Source organism: Oncorhynchus mykiss, chromosome 4 (genome assembly GCF_057628025.1).
Source record: "Oncorhynchus mykiss isolate SJ-2025 chromosome 4, ASM5762802v1, whole genome shotgun sequence".
Classification (NCBI taxonomy): Eukaryota; Metazoa; Chordata; class Actinopteri; order Salmoniformes; family Salmonidae; genus Oncorhynchus; species Oncorhynchus mykiss.
Genome location: NC_143025.1, coordinates 57138407 through 57159810, shown reverse-complemented (window position 1 = coordinate 57159810; position 21404 = coordinate 57138407). Strand labels below are relative to the sequence as shown.

Genomic DNA, 21404 nt, shown 5'->3' with positions numbered 1-21404 from the left:
ACAGGAAAAGGAGGACCGAGCACACCCCCATTCTTATCGACGGGGCTGTAGTGGAGCAGGTTGAGAGCTTCAAGTTCCTTGGTGTCCACATCAACAACAAACTAGAATGGTCCAAACACACCAAGACAGTCGTGAAGAGGTCACGACAAAGCCTATTCCCCCCCAGGAAACTGAAAATATTTGGCATGGGTCCTGAGATCCTCAAAAGGTTCTACAGCTGCAACATCGAGAGCAACACTAGTTGCATCACTGCATGGTACAGCAATTGCTCGGCCTCTGACCACTAGGCACTACAGAGGGTAGTGCGTACGGCCCAGTATATCACTGGGGCTAAGCTGCCTGCCATCCAGGACCTCTACACCAGGCTGTGTCAGAGGAAGGTCCTAAAAATTGTCAACGACCCCAGCCACCCCAGACATAGACTGTTCTCTCTATTACCGCATGGCAAGCGGTACCGGAGTACCAAGTCTAGGACAAAAAGGCTTCTCAAAAGTTTTTACCCCCAAGCCATAAGACTCCTGAACAATGGATACCCGGAGTATTTGCATTGTGTGCCCCCCCAACCCCTATTTTTATGCTGCTGCTGCTACTCTCTGTTTATCATATATGCATAGTCACTTTAACTACACATTCATGTACATTCTACCTCAATTGGGCCGACAAACCAGTGCTCCCGCACAGTGGCTAACCGGGCTATCTGCATTGTGTCCCGCCACCCACCACCCGCCAACCCCTCTTTTACGCTACTGCTACTCTCTGTTCATCATATATGCATAGTCACTTTAACCATTTCTACATGTACATACTACCTCAATCAGCCTGACTAACTGGTGTCCGTATGTAGCTTCGCTACTTTTAAAGCCTCGCTACTGTATAGAGCCTGTCTTTTCACTGTTGTTTTCTTTCTTTATTTATCTATTGTTCACCTAACACCTTTTTTGCACTATTGGTTAGAGCCTGTAAGTAAGCATTTCAATGTAATACCTGTTGTACTCGGCGCACGTGACAAATGAACTTTGATTTGAAACCTGACTCCGTTACACCAGCTCTGTCAGGAGGAATTGTGGGAAGCTTGTGGAAGGCTACCTGAAACATTTGACCCAAGTTAAACAATGCAAAGGCAATTCTACCAAATACTAATTTAGTGAATGTAAACTTCTGACCCACTGGGAATGTGATGAAAGAAATAAAAGCTGAAAGAAATAATTCTCTCTACTATTATTCTGACATTTCACATTCTTAAAATAAAGTGGTGATCCTAACTGACCTAAGACATGTAATTTTTACTAGGATTAAATGTCAGGAATTGTGAAAAACTGAGTTTAAATGTTCTTGGCTAAGGTGGTTGCAAACTTCCGACTTCAACTATAAGAGGTGAAATGTGTTCAATTGAAAGCAACAAAAATGAGTTACATAGTGAATGTTTGAGAAGGTACTCAGTTAATTGCAACATGTCTTGATATGTGGTCTTTGTCAGAGTGTCTCAATAAAGTCTGTGTTTTAATGTTTTTGGAGCCCTACCTTTACAGTACCACATTAAAATTGCCTGTGAATCAACATACGGCTGATGACTTATGTTTTTGCTGTTTTATTCCCAGTAATCAAATGTTGGAGCAAACTATATGAAATTTAAAAAAAATCTTAATATCAACATGTGTAATGTGTGTAATGATGCTTGGGGGTCAAGTAGTGTATCCACATAAAATAGGGCTCGGGAGAGACGAAGGTTGAAAGTCATGCGTCTTCCGATACACAACCCAACCAACCGCACTGCTTCTTAACACAGCACCACCAATGTGTCGGAGGAAACACCGTGCACCTGGCAACCTTGGTTAGCACGCACTGCGTCCGGCCCGCCACAGGAGTCACAGCTGGCGCTGCAGTACAGCGCTCTTAACCACTGCGCCACCCAGGAAGCCTAGTTTCCAGTTATTATTGTCACTTACACAAGTACAGTGAAATGTCTTTCTTGCTTGCTCTTTCCCAACAATGCAGTAATCAATATCAGTAGAACTATACATTTATAAAAAAGTCAAGTAGAACAAAAACACACAATAAATAGAAAGATGAACACGAGAACGTAAGTAAGCAACTGTATAGTTCCAGGGTCAGTGTCAATACCATATTTATAATGTTCAAGGATATTGGGTTAAATACAGTGCCTTGCGAAAGTATTCGGCCCCCTTGAACTTTGCAACCTTTTGCCACATTTCAGGCTTCAAACAAAGATAAAACTATTTTTTTGTGAAGAATCAACAACAAGTGGGACACAATCATGAAGTGGAACGACATTTATTGGATATTTCAAACTTTAACAAATCAAAAACTGAAATTGGGCGTGCAAAATTATTCAGCCCCCTTAAGTTAATACTTTGTAGCGCCACCTTTTGCTGCGATTACAGCTGTAAGTTGCTTGGGGTATGTCTCTATCAGTTTTGCACTTTGACTTGGCCATTCTAACACCTGAATATGTTTATTTTTGAACCATTCCATTGTAGATTTTGCTTTATGTTTTGGATCATTGTCTTGTTGGAAGACAAATCTCCGTCCCAGTCTCAGGTCTTTTGCAGACTCCATCAGGTTTTTCTTCCAGAATGGTCCTGTATTTGGCTCCATCCATCTTCCCATCAATTTTAACCATCTTCCCTGTCCCTGCTGAAGAAAAGCAGGCCCAAACCATGATGCTGCCACCATGTTTGACAGTGGGGATGGTGTGTTCAGCTGTGTTGCTTTTACGCCAAACATAACGTTTTGCATTGTTGCCAAAAAGTTCAATTTTGGTTTCATCTGACCAGAGCACCTTCTTCCACATGTTTGGTGTGTCTCCCAGGTGGCTTGTGGCAAACTTTAAACAACACTTTTTATGGATATCTTTAAGAAATGGCTCTCTTGCCACTCTTCCATAAAGGCCAGATTTGTGCAATATACGACTGATTGTTGTCCTAAGGACAGAGTCTCCCACCTCAGCTGTAGACCTCTGCAGTTCATCCAGAGTGATCATGGGCCTCTTGGCTGCATCTCTGATCAGTCTTCTCCTTGTATGAGCTGAAAGTAGAGGGACGGCCAGGTCTTGGTAGATTTGCAGTGGTCTGATACTCCTTCCATTTCAATATTATCGCTTGCACAGTGCTCCTTGGGATGTTTAAAGCTTGGGAAATCTTTTTGTATCCAAATCCCGCTTTAAACTTCACAACAGTATCTCGGACCTGCCTGGTGTGTTCCTTCTTCATGATGCTCTCTGCGCTTTTAACGGACCTCTGAGACTATCACAGTGCAGGTGTATTTATACAGAGACTTGATTACACACAGGTGGATTGTATTTATCATCATTAGTCATTTAGGTCAACATTGGATCATTCAGAGATCCTCACTGAACTTCTGGAGAGAGTTTGCTGCACTGAAAGTAAAGGGGCTGAATAATTTTGCACGCCCAATTTTTCAGTTTTTGATTTGTTAAAAAAGTTTGAAATATCCAATAAATGTCATTCCACTTCATGATTGTGTCCCACTTGTTGTTGATTCTTCACAAAAAAAATACAGTTTTATATCTTTATGTTTGAAGCCTGAAATGTGGCAAAAGGTCGCAAAGTTCAAGGGGGCCGAATACTTTCGCAAGGCACTGTACATAGAATGGTATGAATATTAGTTCAGAACGTTACATTTTATGGTCCATACCAGATCGGCTCCATAGTTATTTATCCGACACAAGCATGTTACTTCAGCTGCATTACAAGGCAAGCTTACAATTGTGCAGTCAATGCTTTAGCCAGCTAGATTTAAATTCACTGTTTCACAAGACAACAGCCTGGTTTGCTGGTTCTCAGGAGTCCCTAAAAGACAAGTTACAAATTCACTCTTAAAACTAGCTAGTCATGTAGCTTGCTAAATACCAATTTTCGTAATTTAACTTAGACAAATATAGCCGCACATACGTTTGTACCTTCTGTAGTTCGGTCTTGGAGATTGAAGAATGCATGGGTGTCCGAGCTGTGCACTAGTAGTTTTAAAAAGACAGCTCGGTACATTCAGCTGGTCAACACTTCTTCTAAAAACAAGTAGTGATGAAATCAAGCTCTTCCCATTTGAGCCATGAGAGATTGACATGCATATCATTAAAGAAGATGGCCATATTTGGATGGAAACCAAGCTAGTGAGAAGTATCAAGGAAAGTTGTAATTTCAGTTGAAAATTACCAGCCCTGCTGGCCTCACTTTGGCAAAACACCATCTGCAATAACATTGAGTCAGTTCATCCTACTGGACATTGGAAAGCATTTGTTTCGACACCCATTGTTTGTCCTAGACAGGAAATTGGTGTGCAACACTTATCTCCCTCCGGTGGATGGTTCAGAGTTCCATGCTTACAAAAGGGTTGATTGATACACGTCAGATGACAAGCCTACTACATGCGCCTTGGTATTAAATGCAAATCAGATACAATTAAGGTAGTCCAACGGTTAGGATTGTTTTATATAGAACACTTCATTTGACATGTTAGAAACATTACACCCAAAGAATGTATCCAAAAGAAACATATAAATGACGCTCCTCAAAGAGGTCTTTGACATGTCGTTGTCCTGTTGAGAGAGAGAGAGAAGCTATTAGTTCAGTTATGGTCTGCCAGGGTCTGAAAAGCATAAAACAAGACCAACCTCTTTTCGGGTTGTCCTGATTCACACATTGTCCACTACAGGGGCCGCCAGAGGGACTACTGGCATCACAGATGCCCACATCACAATGGACAAAGACCTAGGAATCAAAGATTTGATGGTTTCAGAAAAAAAAGATTTAAAAAAAAGGGAGGATTGCCACTCACACAAAATTAACCAATAAAGATTGTTACCTGGCCACTCGGCTCACCCGCATCCTCGGTGAAGGAAAACATATAGACCTCAAAGCGTTTGACGTGAGGGGGGAAGTGGACCCTGGCGTCAGCTACCACCGGGTGGAAGACCACACGGTATGGATCCTCGGGGTTCTCACAGCTGCCAGTGTAGAGAGGGGGACTAAGTTAGTGACAAGAAAACGCTGCAAACCCCAACCTCCTTGTGTACAAAGTCCTGTGAGGATCAGATCAATTTACAGCAGAAGTGGGTTCTTTCTCCCCCTCCAGTATGAACTAAAGGTATGTCTTTGTTAACAGGCTTTTCCCACCAAAAATCACCATATCTTTAAAAAACATATTTCATATACAATATAAAGGCTCGAGACTTCCTACCTGTAGAGTGAGCACCTTTCTAGTAAAAATCGCAAAATAAAAACCAATATGACATTCATTTTCTATAGCTAATCTCTGACCAGTCTTATGTTAGAAATATTGTTTCAGTATTCACTTTTGAACGTGTTAGAGAAACTCCCCTAGAAAATGTGCATAGTAAGTAGCCATGCCAGGAGGGACATCAGAGAGTGGGTCAGACTGACGGAACCGTCCCCAGCAGCCAGAGTGCATAAAAGGACTGGTAACAGAAATTAACATTAGACCAGAAAACCGTGAGGCGCAAGCTACACGTTTGAAACTTTCCTAAACTCACAAGTACCTAGAAAAGCAACCTTAAGTGGGACCATTCTGCTACTATATCCAAACCATCCTACTCTCATCACCCACTGAGGAATCAGCGACAGGATTGATAAGCCCATCTTCCAGAACGAGTGAAAGGAAAATCCATCCTGTAGTTCTGTTCAAGACTAGCCATTGGAGCCACGGCCAGAGAGAAGACCCAACCACCTACCTTTCCACGGCACCATCCCACATAAATGCTTTTACTCCAAGCCGACGCTGGTTTGTGTGTTAAAAAAATGTATCAACGATAAGTGTCCCTTATGGAACCGGGGGGGGGGGGGGGTAGAGACATCTTGTAACAAGCCATCATATTGTGTCAGTCCGCTAGGGACCTGTGTGTTTAGCCTGTGTTTAGTTAGCTAGTAATTCAATTTGTATAGTACTGAATCATAAGGTTGGGGTTTTGCAGCTGCAAGGAGGATACGATGTCATGGATAGAAGTTGACTTTTTCAATGGAATAGATTTCTACCGTCGAGTTTAAGTAGGGAAACGGTAACTTTAAAACCGCTTCCTCGGCACCCCAAATCCTAACATGATTCATTTAGAGTCGGCTAACAATTAAACAGTCCTCAGAATTCAAGGTCACGTCACGACAGTGGTTTGTTGGTTTTAATTTCTGATCTTTTGGCCCATCAGACCTGGATGAATCTGATTTAGGACATTTTTATTTATTTTAAAGAACAGAAATTGGGCTGCCTATTTGAAAAACAATGCACATTTAGCATTTCTCACCAACATTACCTTGTCTACTGCAATGGCTTTTATAGCTTGTTAAATGACAGATGTCAAACATGTATATTCAATTACATTGACATGAGGTGAGATGTCCCTCTAAATGGTTCTTAAAATTCTAAATGATCAGACTACAGGCGACCTGAATATTGATCAATTGACTGTGGTTTAACCAAAGTTGCCGAATAGACAGTCGGTATCAACAAGGCAATCATATTTTTCAAAATAAGTAATTCATTTTAATTAAGAATTTCATGCAATGCGCCAAAGCAATTCTTCCGCTGTCGGAAAGTGGTCTCAAAATAAATTCTACACCCATGGCATCGGATTCACACGTAGCTCTACTATACAAAGTAACCTACGCATTGACAGTTTAGGCCTACTTTACATTTGCATCTTTGGGAGGTTAATCATTTACTGTTTAACTGCCAGATATTAGCAAAAAGGGAATTGTGAAATCTGAGGACGTTACATTGAGACAAACGCTCACACCAGTACAAAGCCACTTGAGCCGACAGACGATGGTCAGGATTTTGCACAACGATAGTTGCAGCTGAAGTGACAAATCTGAACTGCCCATTTCATGCACAGCCATGTGAATGTGGTTTCTATGATACAGGCTGAATGTTTCGTGTTTTTTTAAACTGCTGTGACATTTGATTTAATAAACAGCTGCAAAGTTACTCCCGTGTCCACATGGCCAAATTTAGGTTTTTGTGACCACTTCATTAAAAAGGTAAAATTGCGTGGTTTGATAGCATTTTGCAAACCCGATCCCCCAAATGAATGGTTTTGACCAATAAAGTTGCTTCACTACACTGCTTGGTGTAACATGTCTCCAGATACTGAAAAGGCACCCGCAAAATAAAGTGTCATTTGCAGCATGCATAATCATAAGTCCATTACAATGTAGGAAAAATAAGTCATCTTTCAATAGTTACCCAATTTAAATTCTTGAGATAAAAATTAGGCCAGCGGTGTCCATCTGTGGCAAAGTGCTCACCCAAATCAAAAATGTAGTAACATTTTTTAAAATATGAACATTAGCTAGCAAGCTGCTACACTTGACCGTAGTATTTGTTCATGTTTAGCAACTCCCAATTAGCGCATTCCTCTAGGACAGGAAATTCCATTGAAAGCGGCGTCCTGTCAACTGATCCTATTCCGTTTCAAACATCCATGCTGCACAGGCGTGTGAACCATCCTTTATGTTTAGTGCAATAACTGTTTTCAACACAAGAGACTTGTGCCTGAATTCAACCCAAAACCAACAAGCATTCAGTCAGTGTTAAGAGCAGTTGTATGAAACCAATCGGAAAGGCAAGCTAAGCTTGCCAGCCGCTCTTGACTTCCATTCGACTGACCATCAGTTCGGCTGAATACTGAACTGTAGCAAACCAAAAGGATAACATTGAGTAAAAAGGTGTAGGTAACGCCAACAACCTTTTCACACGCGAGTTCCAAATATCTTCAACAGTCGCCCCAGCAGTGGGAGTTGATTTTATGCGCGTGACGTCACAATGCACTCCCTGCTCCAAAATGTGCACAGTTAACCCGCGTTGACCTCAAACCAAGGCACACTACCTGCTAATTTTCTATAGGCCGTTTCAACTTCTCATTTTCACAAAAGTAGCCCATTTCACTGTTGCAGACCATTTCTATTTGAGAATTTAATGAGCCGGACAAACTTTCCTTCAAAAGAAACTCCAAGCACTTCCCCAGATCAGGTATACAGGCCTTGCACATTTATTGCCTTCCAAATAACTGTGGACATGCGTGCATTCCTTTCGAAGTGCCTTATTTTCTGCGTAACGTGTTGTCGTTTCTACTGTAGCGTACCGTAAGTATTATGTACTTTCTATTCATGCTTTCTGATTCTTGCCTAGATTGTAATGACACATGTGTAAAACACTTTTGAAGGTGGTACTGCATATGAGCTAATGCTAGCGCCATACAATGCAGTCGGTTATCACGTAAGCGTCTGTCAGACTCGACTGACTTATGGTGATCTCAACTGGAGTACCCCCATTGTCTTGAATGCACTGAAGTCGTTAGTTGATTTGAACACGGCATCAGAGTGTAAACTATGGTACCTCAGGGTTGCCAGATCAGACCCCCCTTTCCAGGGGTATTTAGCTTAAAACTGTTGATAAATCCCCCATCTTAGTAATATTTCCTGCATCATCCTCTCCACAATACCTTAGCTCAAGCCGTTTTTTAGGGGGGGGGGGTATATCTTGCAACTCTGTGTAGCTTTCGAGCTACGGTTGTATTTGGGGAGGTGACAATTGGCTTTTTGATTGGTTAACTGTAAACTACTTGTCATGTGTACGCCGTAACAAGTACAAAGATTTGTCACATGCTGAAGTGGCCAAACTAAGTTAAGATCTCAGGCAACGGGCGCAGTGAACGGCATGCCATATTTTCTAAACTAGATTTACATGGTTCCCTTGTACCGCATCACATTGAAAAACAAGTCAACCTGTTATTTAGACTAGATGATAACGTTAACATTTAAGGTGGAATAAAGTTGTGAAGACCTTTATTTCTCATCAGTACAAAACATTGTTTAGATGCTTTTCAGACAACGCGGTTTAGAGTCGTTTGTTGCAGCATGCGTTCCGTTGGTACGCTGCAGGGACCACAAAAATGTGATCGCCACCCAATTCTGGTGCGTACGATCTGGTGACAGACCGCACACGGCTTTTTAAGCATTGTGACCACTCAGGACCTATGGGTGGGGGCATAGCCACGGTAGCCAAAGTAAATGGCCTGCCAAGCATGATAGGTTGCTAATTACTCAGGAACCACACCTGTGGAATAACACTTGTTTAGGCCCAAAAACAACATGTTACCCATTAATGATGAGATTCCACTGGGGTCGGGAGTCGCGGTCCTCGTTGAGGGTGGCCCAGCAGTGGTCAAGCACCAGCGCTACCTTGGGGTCAGAGGACGTGGTCAGCTCCACCTCAAAGTGCAGAGGCTGTCTCAGGTACCTCACCACTGGATAGTCCTCCTCCTGGTGGAACGTGTTATACGAGGCGTCTGGAACACAGAACAAGACAACCGGGGATCGTGTTCAGTGGGCACCATCTGAACTTGTCCATTAAGAAACGCTCGTTTATCATATCCTGTTGTGCCCCGATGAACACAAGTAATTTATAGCCAACACTACCATCCCAAATCAGCTCCTCACCGTTACTCCATAGCCACACCTGTAGATCTCAGAACGCAAGGCTTACATTTTTTGGGAAGTGTTTTGTAAAAGGAGAAAATCCAAGATTCTTTTAGAGGCTAGGGGTCAAGTTGAAATTCTGAATTTGTGCACGCTTACCCTGAGCGAGTCTCATTCTGACCATTAGTCGACCCGTCCCAGTCTCGACAAAAGGCTCGTGGTCACGCGGCCTGGTCAGGAAGGCCAATGTGCGAGTGGTGTTGGCCACGTAGTAGCAGGAAACCTTTAACCTAAAAAGAGGGATGTAGGCAACTTCAAGCAGTGGAGTGGACACACTGGTAGTAGAGGCACATTTTCCCTGTATACAAAGCATTGAGCAATTGGCGAAGGAAAAAAAAAAAAAACACCCAATAAAAGCCAATGCCACAATTGGGATGCGTAATACACTTACTGATATTCCTCCTCTGAAGACACCGTGGCATTCAGCTTCACCTCAAGTTCATCTGGCAAGGAGATTTCGTTCTCATACAGCATGACATTGTTGATAAACTGTAGTAGAGGGGAATTGCTTATTACAGCCTGCAGAAGCAAACAGTCCGTATCACCTCAGGGTAATCGTCATTTTACCTTCCTGGTGGTGCCACAGGAGTTCACAGTGAAGTGGAAGTAGGCGAAGCGATCGTCGCTGTAGGTGGGACCACAGGCGGGGTCGCTCAGGGTCAGCTGACCGGGGTTCAGACCGGGAGCAGACTCCACCTTCACCGCCAGCGCAGTCATCGTTCCGTTAGAGAAACACTCTTGGAGGTGGGGGAGCAAAAGACAGGTAGCCATCAGACCTGGGTTCTGTATTTGTGACACTTAATTGAGCTTGAACCAATGGAATAGCACCAAAAGTGCAAACCATGCCCATCTGTGGCACTACTATTAGACTCACAGTATTTGCAAGGAACCCAGGTTTGGTAACCATGTCAAACGACTATTTATCGGAAGCAATTGTTTGAGAACCAACCAGTCAGCGTTTTGAGGAAGCTGCAAGCCAGGGAAAAGTATTTGATGGTCATGTTGTTGTAAGGATTCAACAGAGCCACATCCAGTCTGCTCCTGACAGAGGACGAGTGAACCGACTGGGAACCAATGGGAGAGTTCATTAGTCCAATATCGTACGCAAGTATACAGGGTAGCTGCAGCAATTTAGGTTAACATGTTTTGGGAGAGCGTCGTACCTCAAACACTGCGTCCGGCGAAGAGAAGGGCAACGTGATGGTGAAGTCTGCGTCGCCCTCTGTTAAATACTGTTGAGCAAGCTCATGGTTAAGCAGCCGCTTGCCAACCAAGACCACGAAAAAGGGATCTTGGTTCCTGTAGTCCACAGTGATGTGGAAGTTCTCCTGATCACAGTTGCCAGTGACTGAGGGTGGCACTACAAGGACAAACAGGGTTGTGTTCATTAAGCACAAAAAACAGGAAGGTACTACTTGAACTTGTCCAAGAAGAAGCCCTTGTTTTGCAACGGTGGGCCTGAATAAACACGATCCTGGCAAATCAGGAACAGGACAACGGGGTCCAAATACTCTAAAGCTTAACATTTTCTTTGTAGAGAGACCGCATAGGAAAAACCTACAGTATGGCTAGTTGGGCTTCCACTGACAATTTCCTTTCAGGGCAATCATTAACGAGAGGAAACCATTCAACAGTAGTTTGGCGTAGTCCAGAGACATACCAATGTCCAGCAGTACAGCGTCCACAACGGCAGAGTGAGAGAAAGGAGCGTACTCTGGAAAGACGACCAGGCCGTAGATCAGCTGAAGAGTGAAGGTTGTGACACCTTGTTCCGCCCTTCTCTGTAGTGAAGTTAAAAGCATTGGTCAATTGATACAACAATAATGCTAACAGAACCTTACTCAACATCAAGTGACAAGTACATATGGGGACTATTAAAACAAACTATATACTTAAAGTAATGTTGCCCTCATTCCTCTAAATCAAGCACTATTGGCAACTGCCAAAATAATGGAAACACTTGAGTAAATGAGGGATACAAAGTACATTTGTGCCATTATTTCTATTTTGTTGGTGGCCCACTTATTAGGGCATGTACAAATCACTGCGTGTGGCTTTGCATTTAACAGAAACACACCTCCTTGACGACCACCAGGTCTGAGAAGGGCACCTCCATCCTGAAGGTCTTCAAGGTGTTGTCCGGGGATCTCTGCTCCTGAACATTGAAGCCTCTGGCGTTGCACTCTGCAACAGTTAGCACCATGGTGGGAAAGGTGATGTTCAGCAGCTCCACATCAAGGTTGAAGGTCCCCAACTCAAGCACAAACACTGCCTGCTCAGGAACTGTGTCTAAGGGCGTGTCTGTTCATTGGCAAACAAAGGAAAACATTTTGAAATGCGGTACAATGGAAGTTGAAAATGGACATTTGTTATTGGATAAGTCCGGGTATTGCCTCCCCGTTTCAGTACATTTTCTTCTGTTTCGTCGTGCCTAATGAACAACCCAGGCATCCCAAATTACCATAGGCACTGTTTAACTAAACCAGACTCACAGTTGCGAACTTGTGGAGGCCTGGCCATCGGAGGTGTTGTGATAGGGAAGAGGACTTTGTAGCTGGTGTCCTCGTGTGCGACCTCCTCGATCCACAGCAACTCAAGCATGGGCTCAATGGTGTAAGTGACAAAGTACTGGTCATCCTGAATATGGCTCTGTAAGGGAGACGAGTGATGCAGTCAGGCTGTAATACACAATTGGAGTGCAAAAACAGGTCAATGTTCCTTATAAGCCAGAAAGTTAAATACAATCATTCTAGCGCTTGTCTTTTAGCCGCTCGTAATTTAAGACAAAATATCCAAAGTATTGTTTACCAGACTTTAGAGAGCTGGTAGGTATACGCTTGTCAACTTGCATTTCCGGCGGTGTGCATTTTCAAAGCAACTGACACGCAAAGTAAACACTTGCACAATATGTAAACAGCAGCCGAGTGTTGCTTGCATTCAGTTGACAGTGGCAAAGCTACCGGCTCCCTAAAAAGTCCGGTAAACAATACTTTAGTGTGGATATTTGGTCTCAAATGTCAAGCGGCTAAAGGACAAACTGCAAAGACAAGCGGTAGAGTATGTTTAAGTGTCATTTTATGCAGCATTCACACAATTTGCAATCCATTGTATATTAGCCTGATTAAGCAGACAATTGCCCAATAAGAAACATTTTACACAAGACAACATTTCTAGGAGTTTACCCATGAGAGAGGGCAAAGGGTTACTGCAAAGCACTGAAAGGCTCTACAAATAAGATTTAGAAATTAAACAGGAACATTTTACTCATCCAACGCTGACCTTGAAATAGCCGCCAACCGCCCCCACCGGAATTTCAACAATAATATGAGCCTCCGTGACTAAAACCGAGTAGTTTCTGGCAGCCATTTCTTCAGTGTCCAGCCTCTTAGCGTCAATTCCCATGTACACCTCCAACATAGTGAAGGCATCAGAGGAGAAAAGTGGGTCTATGTGCTTGGGCATGTACCAGGTGATCACTTCTGGAGTAAAGACCACTGCCTCTGCAGTGACACAAGAAGCCAAGTGCACATCATAACAGAACATTTTGCAACTGAAAACAAATGTGCCATTATTTGGAAACAGTTCACCCCAAAACATTTTCCCAACTGAACACTACATAACACAAATGAAAGTCTTGTCTGGAGCCAATTAAGAACTGGGTTTAAAGGATCTTAAATGATTTCACACTCAACCTGGTGTTGGACAAACAGCCATGGCATCTACTCGAGTAACCAGCCACTTCTGCTCAAAGAAGGTTGAGGTTGAGAGCACCCGCATCGGAACCCCAGCTACCTGTTCAGGGGGCAACCACACCAGGGCCGTGTTCAGTAGGGCAAACCGTATTAACAATATGTTGCAGAGTTCAGGTAGGGCCACGCTTTCCAAATGTTTGCTCTACTGAACATGACCCAGTTCATGGAGGAAGTCAGCTTACATTCTGGAGGTATGTTTCCTCTGCATTATGGGGGCTTCTTAACACCAGCCGTGTGGGAGTGTTGGCTATCGCATAGCCCTTTCTTTGGACCTCATCCACATTCATGACCTTCTTGCTAGGACTAAAGACGACTGCTGTCATTTTGTATCCTGAAGCAACAGCCTGTCTCAGGAAATGGAAACATGAATTAAACAAAATTGTCAACAAACGCACATTTTGTTTAGCGCCATCCTGTCATGTTGTAGTGAAATATGGCTACCTCAGCTCCTCTCCGGAAGTTGGCGCTCCTTGCTTTCGGGCCCCCAGTGGGCTGTTCGGGGACGGTTTGGATGTCTGGAAGAGTCCTTCTGACAGACACCTAGAGAAGAAAAGCCATTATTCCCTATGCATTTTCTCCCTCCCAGACAATAGGAAATCAAGGGCCAGTTCTCAATCTGTCCACTCGCCTCCTTAAATGCATTGAGAATAGGCCAAGATTCCTCACCTCTAAAGTTGTCCTATGTGCATTTTGAAGAGGCGAGTGGAATTGAGAGAGAGAGTCAAGACCTCTACGTTGTGTCGCAGAAGAAATGAAACACTGGACAGTTGTAGCTCTAGACAGATCATTTATACAGGCAGTATGACAAGTTTGACTGTAAACATGTCCATTAGGGCATGCTCTGCTCACTTGCCTCCATGTAGTTGCGGTCGCACAGAATCTCTCGGGAGGTCCAGGGGGTGTAGCTACAGGTTTTGCCCACTCTATACACAGGGTCTTCGGTCATGTGGTTTCCTGGCAGCCTGAACTGCATGACCAAGCTGAACATCTTATCATCCTAAAATGAAGGGGGAAGGGAAAAAAAGCCTTTCATTATATAACAAAAAAACAAATAATTCAGGTGACAGTCATGCAAGTAATAGACTGTGGCAAAATTGGCTATATGAATGCAGCTGCCACTGTATTGAAGCCACACTACAGAAAGTTGGCTGGCCCTCTGAAAGCCCTCCATAAACTTCTGCTGTACCTTCCGTCATCGTTAACTTAGAGGTAAGATACACCAGACCCAGGGGTGGCCACAGAGTTCAGTAAAACTGCTTCAATGTTTCTGGCACCGTACTTCTAATAACCTCCATGCTCTAAAATTGTATGAATTACCACCTCTACGGCAACTTGGGCTTATTGAGGACCTTTTTACTGAAGAATGTGTTTGTTTTCAATGATTTCATTTTTCCATCTAGTTATGCAAATATTGACTTGCATCTTTGTGTATACAGGGCTCATCTGTAAAAGAGCCTGGTCTCAGCATGACTCCAGGTCAAAGGTTAAATAAAATGACATTGCTACATTATGGGTTGCAAATGCAGTGACACTGAAAGGCAAACTGTCCATTTGAAGTTCAAGTAAACACTACAGTGCTTACGGTTACCATGTTTTGGGAAAAGCAGTTTTGAAGAGAAGCAAAAAACATGGCATTCCCCATGGGGTCAAATTTAAAGCTGAATCCACACTGAGTAGCAAGGCCAGGCGTCAGGTTAATGATTTGTGTGTCATCTGGAAGGGATGGAGATGGTGTGAACACAATAGTTGACAAGCAATATCAAGCCATGAATTATGAAAGGAGAGAAAGAGAATCATAAGAGGCAAACTCACTGAAGAAAGCATCAACCTCTTCAAAGAGAGGAGCGACACTCAAACGAATAACGTTACCAAGGCATTCAGCGTGGAGGTCATCTGGAATTGGAAAGCTTAGTTAAAATTCAAAAAATATATATTGTCAAATGCTTAGTGCTTGAATTTGAAAGGTGCAAAATGCATACTTATTAGAAGGTGTCTGTTGTATGCCCACAGCTGCCATCAAGAGGCAAAACAACCTGTAAGGCATTTGACAAATTATTATGATTGATTAAAAGGAGGAAGAACACAACTCAAATGTTTGCATCGCATAAGACTGTTCTAGGCCTGCTACTACTTACCCTGAGCTAAGGAAAAGAACCATTGTAGAACAGAATTGTTTCGATAAAATACACAGCTACAGAATCTAATATTTGACCCAAGGTGTGCAGCCTACAGCCCAGGGGTATGCAACTTTTACCCTCTGACAAAGGCTTCCCACACTCAGTCACCTGAACCCCAAAGGGCTGCACATTTTCTTTTTATTCCCCTAGCCCTACAAAGCTGATTCAAATAATCATCCAGCTTTGTTAATCTGAATCAGCTGTGTAGTGTTAGGACAAAAATCAAAATGAACACCAAGTTTGGGAAACGCTGCCCTGCCCCTTCTGCCCTACGAGCCTGCTGGTTTTCTGTTCAAACTGATAATGAATTGCACCCACCTGGTGTCCCAGGTCTAGATCAGTCCCCTATTAAAGGAGAACAATGAAGAAATGCAGAGGAACTGGCTTTGAGACCCAGAGGTGAGTTTGAGGGCTATAGCTGTTCCTGCTCCTCACATTTCACTGTATGCCACTGGTGTAATTGAATGAGGGGTTACGTGTATATCTGGGTGAACCGGTGTGTTAGAGTTGCGTCAATTCGAATCTGGTACCAGGATAAGTATGACACTGAGTCACCGATTGTATACTATGTATTTTTAAGTGGTAAATGCGATTTTCGTATGTACGGGCTCTCTGTCCCACCTCGCAGGGCAAAACAGAGAACTGACTTGTTCTTGACAAAGATATTATAAATATACTCTGACAGAAATAGTTCCTGCTTCCGAGCCGGCCTGTCAGAGTAGAGACTGGGCGTGGTTTACACTCACCCAGCCTATCGTTGATTGTTGGCGCAGAGGCTGGTCCCAGCCCCTTATGCGCTTCAGTTGATAGATGTAACTATTGCTGTGAAGAATATCTATGCGCTCATGCTCGATACCGTTATCTCGCACCTGGCTCCTGTTATCTAACAAAATACCATTTGTTCTCGCAACACTACGTTCTGAATGTGCCTCCCCCCAACTCATTGCACAGTTCCTGTCTTCATGTTATTCTGTATTTTTCCATCATGAGAATGGCCCATGGCCCTGAAACTGTTAACAATGTCTCAAGTCAGCTATGTTGCATAACACATTCATCCACACAGGCCAACAGCAGATAATATTCAATCACATATGGTAACGGGCTATAGTGCATAACACAGAATCCTCATACTTAATTGAATGAGGGGTTATGTGTATAGCTGGGTGAACCGGTGTGAAAGGGCTAGCTAGTTTGGGGGTTGCGCATGGATAGCGTAGTTGTTCCCTTTACTCTGCAAGGGCCGCTGCTTTTGTGGAGCGATGGGTAACTGTTGTCTATGTGTGCAAAGTAAAACTGTTACACGGGCACCATTTTATTTGTCATCGATCGCTATGCCAGAATTTGTATTTTTCATTACGCAGACATAAGCAAAGTTGACACCATCGAGGTGCGGATGTTTACTTTCTACACTAGTTTATTTCCTCCAATTTCGTCCGAACAGATTGTAGTGGTAAAATAAAATGGGATAGATTTTTAATGGAATCCTAAGCATCACTCCAGTCAAAACGATGTCTGCGAACGTTCGGTTCCATTAATTTGCTATGCTTAGTCAACGTTCTTATTAAGCCGTTTTTCAGCCTTGGGTGAATTTTAACTCCTTCTATTGTCCAGCCTGTAGCTAGCCAGAACGAATTTACGAAAGCACAACGACTATACCGTGTATCTAAACTAAGAATGACGAGACACATGATTTCAATGATGTATAAAGTTGGAGTTGTTCTTCATCAATAAATAATGAAGCAGGTTAATTTCATCTCTTATTCTTATCCATATTTTTTGAAACTGTCGTGTCTTTAGTATCCTTAATGTGATGACTTGCTATTTTATCAAATCGATTACCTAACGTTAATTGATTACGTGATTTAATTAAATCAGGCAATAACTAACTCATTATGAATCCTCTGGCACCACAAAGCATTAGTTTATACAGAGCGGCTATCTCCAGAATCCACTCTAAAAGATCTGAAGATCTTTTATATCAATAGTCAATTATTAATCGTCATTATTACCTTGTTAGTCTCATTCCAAACGTCATACAATTCTTGGTTATCTGCACGGACCCTAGTTTAAATTATGAATCTGCGATATACAAATTGGCTTAATTATTTATTTACTAACTAATCAAATCTCAGAAATGCATAACAAACAAACAGTGGATATTATTGGTTACTAACAATGATACAAAGAAAAAAGTCCCTAGCGGACTAAACCGATATGACTGCTTGGTAGGCAAAAGAAAGGTGTGGGCGGTTCAAAGGCGGGAAACGCAAAGGATTACTACACTCATAGAAATTGCTAATACTTTACATGAACGACTGCTCATTCGAAAATAAATTGCAATTTATATTTATGCCCATATGTCGTTGTTGTCTTCTCTGTTGGAATCCGGTCCATCTGCTAGAGAGTTCATCGAAGTCTCTCTGGTTGAGTTTACCCGAAGATCAGAGTATTTTGCGGTTGTTAGAATGGATACTTCAGAGTACCATTCGGAAATGTTCTCATAGGATAGATGTTTCGGCGGTTGTCTGTATCCTTGTTCTAGGTTTACGTCATTTCTAGCTGTAGACTAGTAACTAGAGGTCAACTGATTATGATTTTTATTTGTAATAATGACAATTACAACAATACTGAATTAACACTTTTTTAACTTAATATAAAACATCAATAAAATCAATTTAGCCTCAAATAATGAAACGTTAAATTTGGTTTAAATAATGCAAAAACAAAGTGTTGGAGAAGAGAGTAATGTGTGGCATGTTAAAAAGCTAACGTTTAAGTTCTTTGCTCAGAACATGAGAACATATGAAAGTTGGTGGTTCCTTTTGACAAGGTAAGAGATTTTAGGTTGTAATTAATATATTATTTATAGGACTATTTCTCTCTTGTCTTCTATAATTTCTCACTTATTCTGTAGTGAATCGATAGTCTCAGAGTTGAACCATTTCCAGCCGTGTAGCCAAAGCTCCACGTGGGATAGTTTTCTAGTCTTATAGTTTGTAAAGGTCTTAACCATTCGAGACGTCCAGTTTACTGTGGGTCTCTTTTGCACAAATGTAAATTTCGTCAAGTGATTTTATACTGTTCTGGGAATAGCGTTCCATGACGCTGGGTCATGTCTGTGCTCACAGGGGCATGGCCACTGACTAGTTAAACTTTACATGGAAGACAATTCTCTCAATTTAAAGGTTAACATCACATTTACATAATTTCATATTTTCTCATTCATTTTATACAAGAATTAGAAGCAAACCCCATAATTGAGAAATGGACACATTCAGATATGTGTGTTTCCTGGCCCTCATGAGATCACCAAATGAAACACACTCGTCATAACTGTCCCTTAAGTTCTGCGGACCATTCCCACATTCTCAACAGTAGAAATATTGTTTAATTCTCCCATTTTGGGGATTTGGAGTTTGGCCTAGGCTTTGTTCTGGGAGACTCTCTCCCTCAAGACTGCATGGCAGTTTCTACCTGGTATTTATGACCTGAGGTAAAAAACCTTGGTTAGGAGAGAGAGTGAGAGAGGAGTGGGAGCCATGATCTACATCCAGAAAGGGCCATGAAATGACACCTCTTTCTCTCTCACATTATCTATCTCTCTCACAACCGCTCGGACTTAGAAGGGTTAATTGTAGGCACATACTACAAAATAAGGGCCTGTCATGCAAAATAATGTCCCCCGGCCAAATACTGTCCCCCTCTATGTCACAATGGGATTCGATAAACTATTAGCGTCCGTTGCTATATCAACGGTATGATGACCTAATGATTCAAATTTTGGAGATCATTGCAGACAAAATTACGTTATTTTCATCATCACTATGCAAACAAGGCTGATTTCCACAGCAATTCCACTGTTTAAACAAGTTTTCTTTAACTAATAAAATGAAAACATTAATTTGAACTACTTGTGGGTACCTTGTTAACATTACTACCTGTCATTTAAATTGATTTTTATTTGGATTTCATGTAATGGACATAAACAAAAGTCAAAATTGGTGAAGTGAAATAAAAAATAAAAAAATAATTAAAAACTGAAAAGTGGTGCATGCATATGTATTCACCCCTTTTGCTATGAAGCCCTTAAATAAGATCTGGTGCAACCAATTACCTTCAGAAGTCACAGGATTAGTTAGATTACACACAGGTGGACTTTATTTAAGTGTCACATGATCTGAAAGAACCCCGGAGTCTGCAAGACCACTAAGCAAGGGGCACCACCAAGCAAGCAGCACCATGAAAACCAAGGAGCTCTACAAACAGGTCAGGGACAAAGTTGTGGAGAAGTACAGATCAGGGTTGGGTAATAAAACAATATCCAAAACTTTGAACATCCCCCGGAGCACCATTAAATCCATTATTAAAAATTGAAAAGAATATGGCAACACAACAAACCTGCCAAGAGAGGGACGCCCACCAAAACTCACGGACCCGGCAAGGAGGGCATTAATCAGAGAGGCAACAAAGAGACCAAAGATAACCCTGAAGGAGCTGCAAAGCTCTACAGTGGAGATTGGACTATCTGTCCATAGGACCACTTTAATCTCTGACCAGAGCTTAAATAAAAAAATAAGCAAACACATTTTGTGTTCACCAAAAAGCATGAGGGAGACTTCCCAACTCTATGGAAGACGGTACTCTGGTCAGATGAGACTAAATTGAGATTTATGGCCATCAAGGAAAACGCAATGTCTGGCCCAACACCTCATCACCCCGAGTTCACCATCCCCATCCATGTTTTTCATCGGCAGGGACTGGGAAACTGGTCAGAATTGAAGGAATGGTGGATGGCGCTAAATACAGGGAAATTCTTGAGGGAAACCTGTTTGAGTCTTCCAGAGATTTGAGACTGGGATGGAGGTTCACCTTCAAGCAGGACAATGACCATAAGCATACTGCTAAAGTAACACTTGAGTGGTTTAAGGGGAAACATTTAAATGTCTTGGAATGGCCTAGTCAAAGCCCAGACCTCAATCCAATTAAGAATCTCTGGTATGACTTAAAGATTGCTGTACACCAGGGGAACCCATCCAACTTGAAGGATCTGGAGCAGTTTTGCTTTGAAGAATGGGCAAAAATCCCAGTGGCTAGATGTGTCAAGCTTATAGAGACATACCCCAAGAGACTTGCAGCTGTAATTGCTGCAAAAGGTGGCTCTACAAAGTATAGACTTTGGGGGGTGAATAGTTATGCAAGCTCATGTTTTCAGTTTTTTTTGTCTTATTTCTTGTTTGTTTCACAAAACATATTTTGCATCTTCAAAGTGGCAGGCATGTTGTGTAAATCAAATGATACAAACCCCAAATAAATCTATTTTTATTCCAGATTGTAAGGCAACAAAATAGGAAAATTGATAAGGGGGGATGAATACTTTCGCAAGCCACTGTACATTTCGGAAATGGCAAAGAAAACGTGTAATCTGCTTGACACCATTAAAGTTACTTACCTCACAGATCACCAAGGCAGCTAATTTCCACTCCAATTATTTGCAAATACATTTGATTCATACACTGGCTTGTTTAGCTGTCATGTTTTAATTTTCACCTGCAAAACCCTTATCTACACTGAAATAATATCATTTCAGTAGTCCTCTATTTTGATTATTTATAGCATAGCTCATATATAGTTGAAGTCGGAAGTTTACACACCTTAGCCAAATACATTTAAACTTGAATTTTCACAATTCCTGACATTTAATCCAAGTAAAGATTCCCTGTCTTAGGTCAGTTTGGATCACCACTTTATTTTAAGAATGCGAAATGTCAGAATAATAGTAGAGAATTATATATTTCAGCTTTTATTTATTTCGTCACATTCCCAGGGGGTCAGACTTTACATACACTCAATTAGTATTTGGTAGCATTTCCTTTAAATTGTTTAACTTTGGTCAAACTTTTCTGGTAGCCTTCCACAAACTTCCCACAATATGTAGGGTGAATTTTGGC

The 21404-nt window shown here is 42.0% G+C and overlaps 1 protein-coding gene across 3 annotated transcripts; it reads right to left on the bottom strand.

Annotated features, from left to right (window-relative positions):
- Positions 1 to 4462: 4462 nt before the first annotated feature.
- LOC110522008 (uncharacterized) lies at positions 4463 to 15545 on the bottom strand. Of its 3 annotated transcripts, XM_090232316.1 has the most exons (21): positions 15415 to 15545; positions 15259 to 15312; positions 15092 to 15186; positions 14868 to 14992; positions 14133 to 14276; positions 13721 to 13819; positions 13462 to 13623; positions 13220 to 13319; positions 12807 to 13027; positions 12020 to 12176; positions 11605 to 11828; positions 11188 to 11308; positions 10691 to 10887; positions 10477 to 10591; positions 10095 to 10264; positions 9919 to 10016; positions 9627 to 9757; positions 9148 to 9337; positions 4843 to 4984; positions 4652 to 4748; positions 4463 to 4576 (listed from the first exon to the last, which is right to left on the bottom strand). In XM_090232316.1, the coding sequence occupies exons 1-21, from the start codon at positions 15435 to 15437 to the stop codon at positions 4503 to 4505; spliced, it is 2739 nt and encodes a 912-aa protein (XP_090088442.1). In that variant the 5' UTR covers positions 15438 to 15545; the 3' UTR covers positions 4463 to 4502. The 3 variants fall into 3 exon arrangements, with proteins under 3 accessions (XP_090088442.1, XP_090088441.1, XP_036831426.2); XM_090232315.1 differs by lacking the exons at positions 15259 to 15312; positions 15415 to 15545 and having other exon boundaries at positions 14862 to 14992; positions 15092 to 15215; XM_036975531.2 differs by lacking the exons at positions 15259 to 15312; positions 15415 to 15545 and having other exon boundaries at positions 15092 to 15215.
- Positions 15546 to 21404: the final 5859 nt, after the last annotated feature.

What these genes read in the sequence shown, in the direction of transcription:
- LOC110522008 (XM_090232316.1), bottom strand. Translation starts at nt 15,437, where the DNA reads ATGGTTCTTTTCCTTAGCTCAGG. An exon ending in CTTCCTCAAAACGCTGACTG is followed by an intron (nt 10,265 to 10,476) that starts GTTGGTTCTCAA and finishes CCCACCTCCAAG; the next exon opens with AGTGTTTCTCTAACGGAACG. An exon ending in TGGAATCTCATCATTAATGG is followed by an intron (nt 4,985 to 9,147) that starts GTAACATGTTGT and finishes CTACACTGGCAG; the next exon opens with CTGTGAGAACCCCGAGGATC.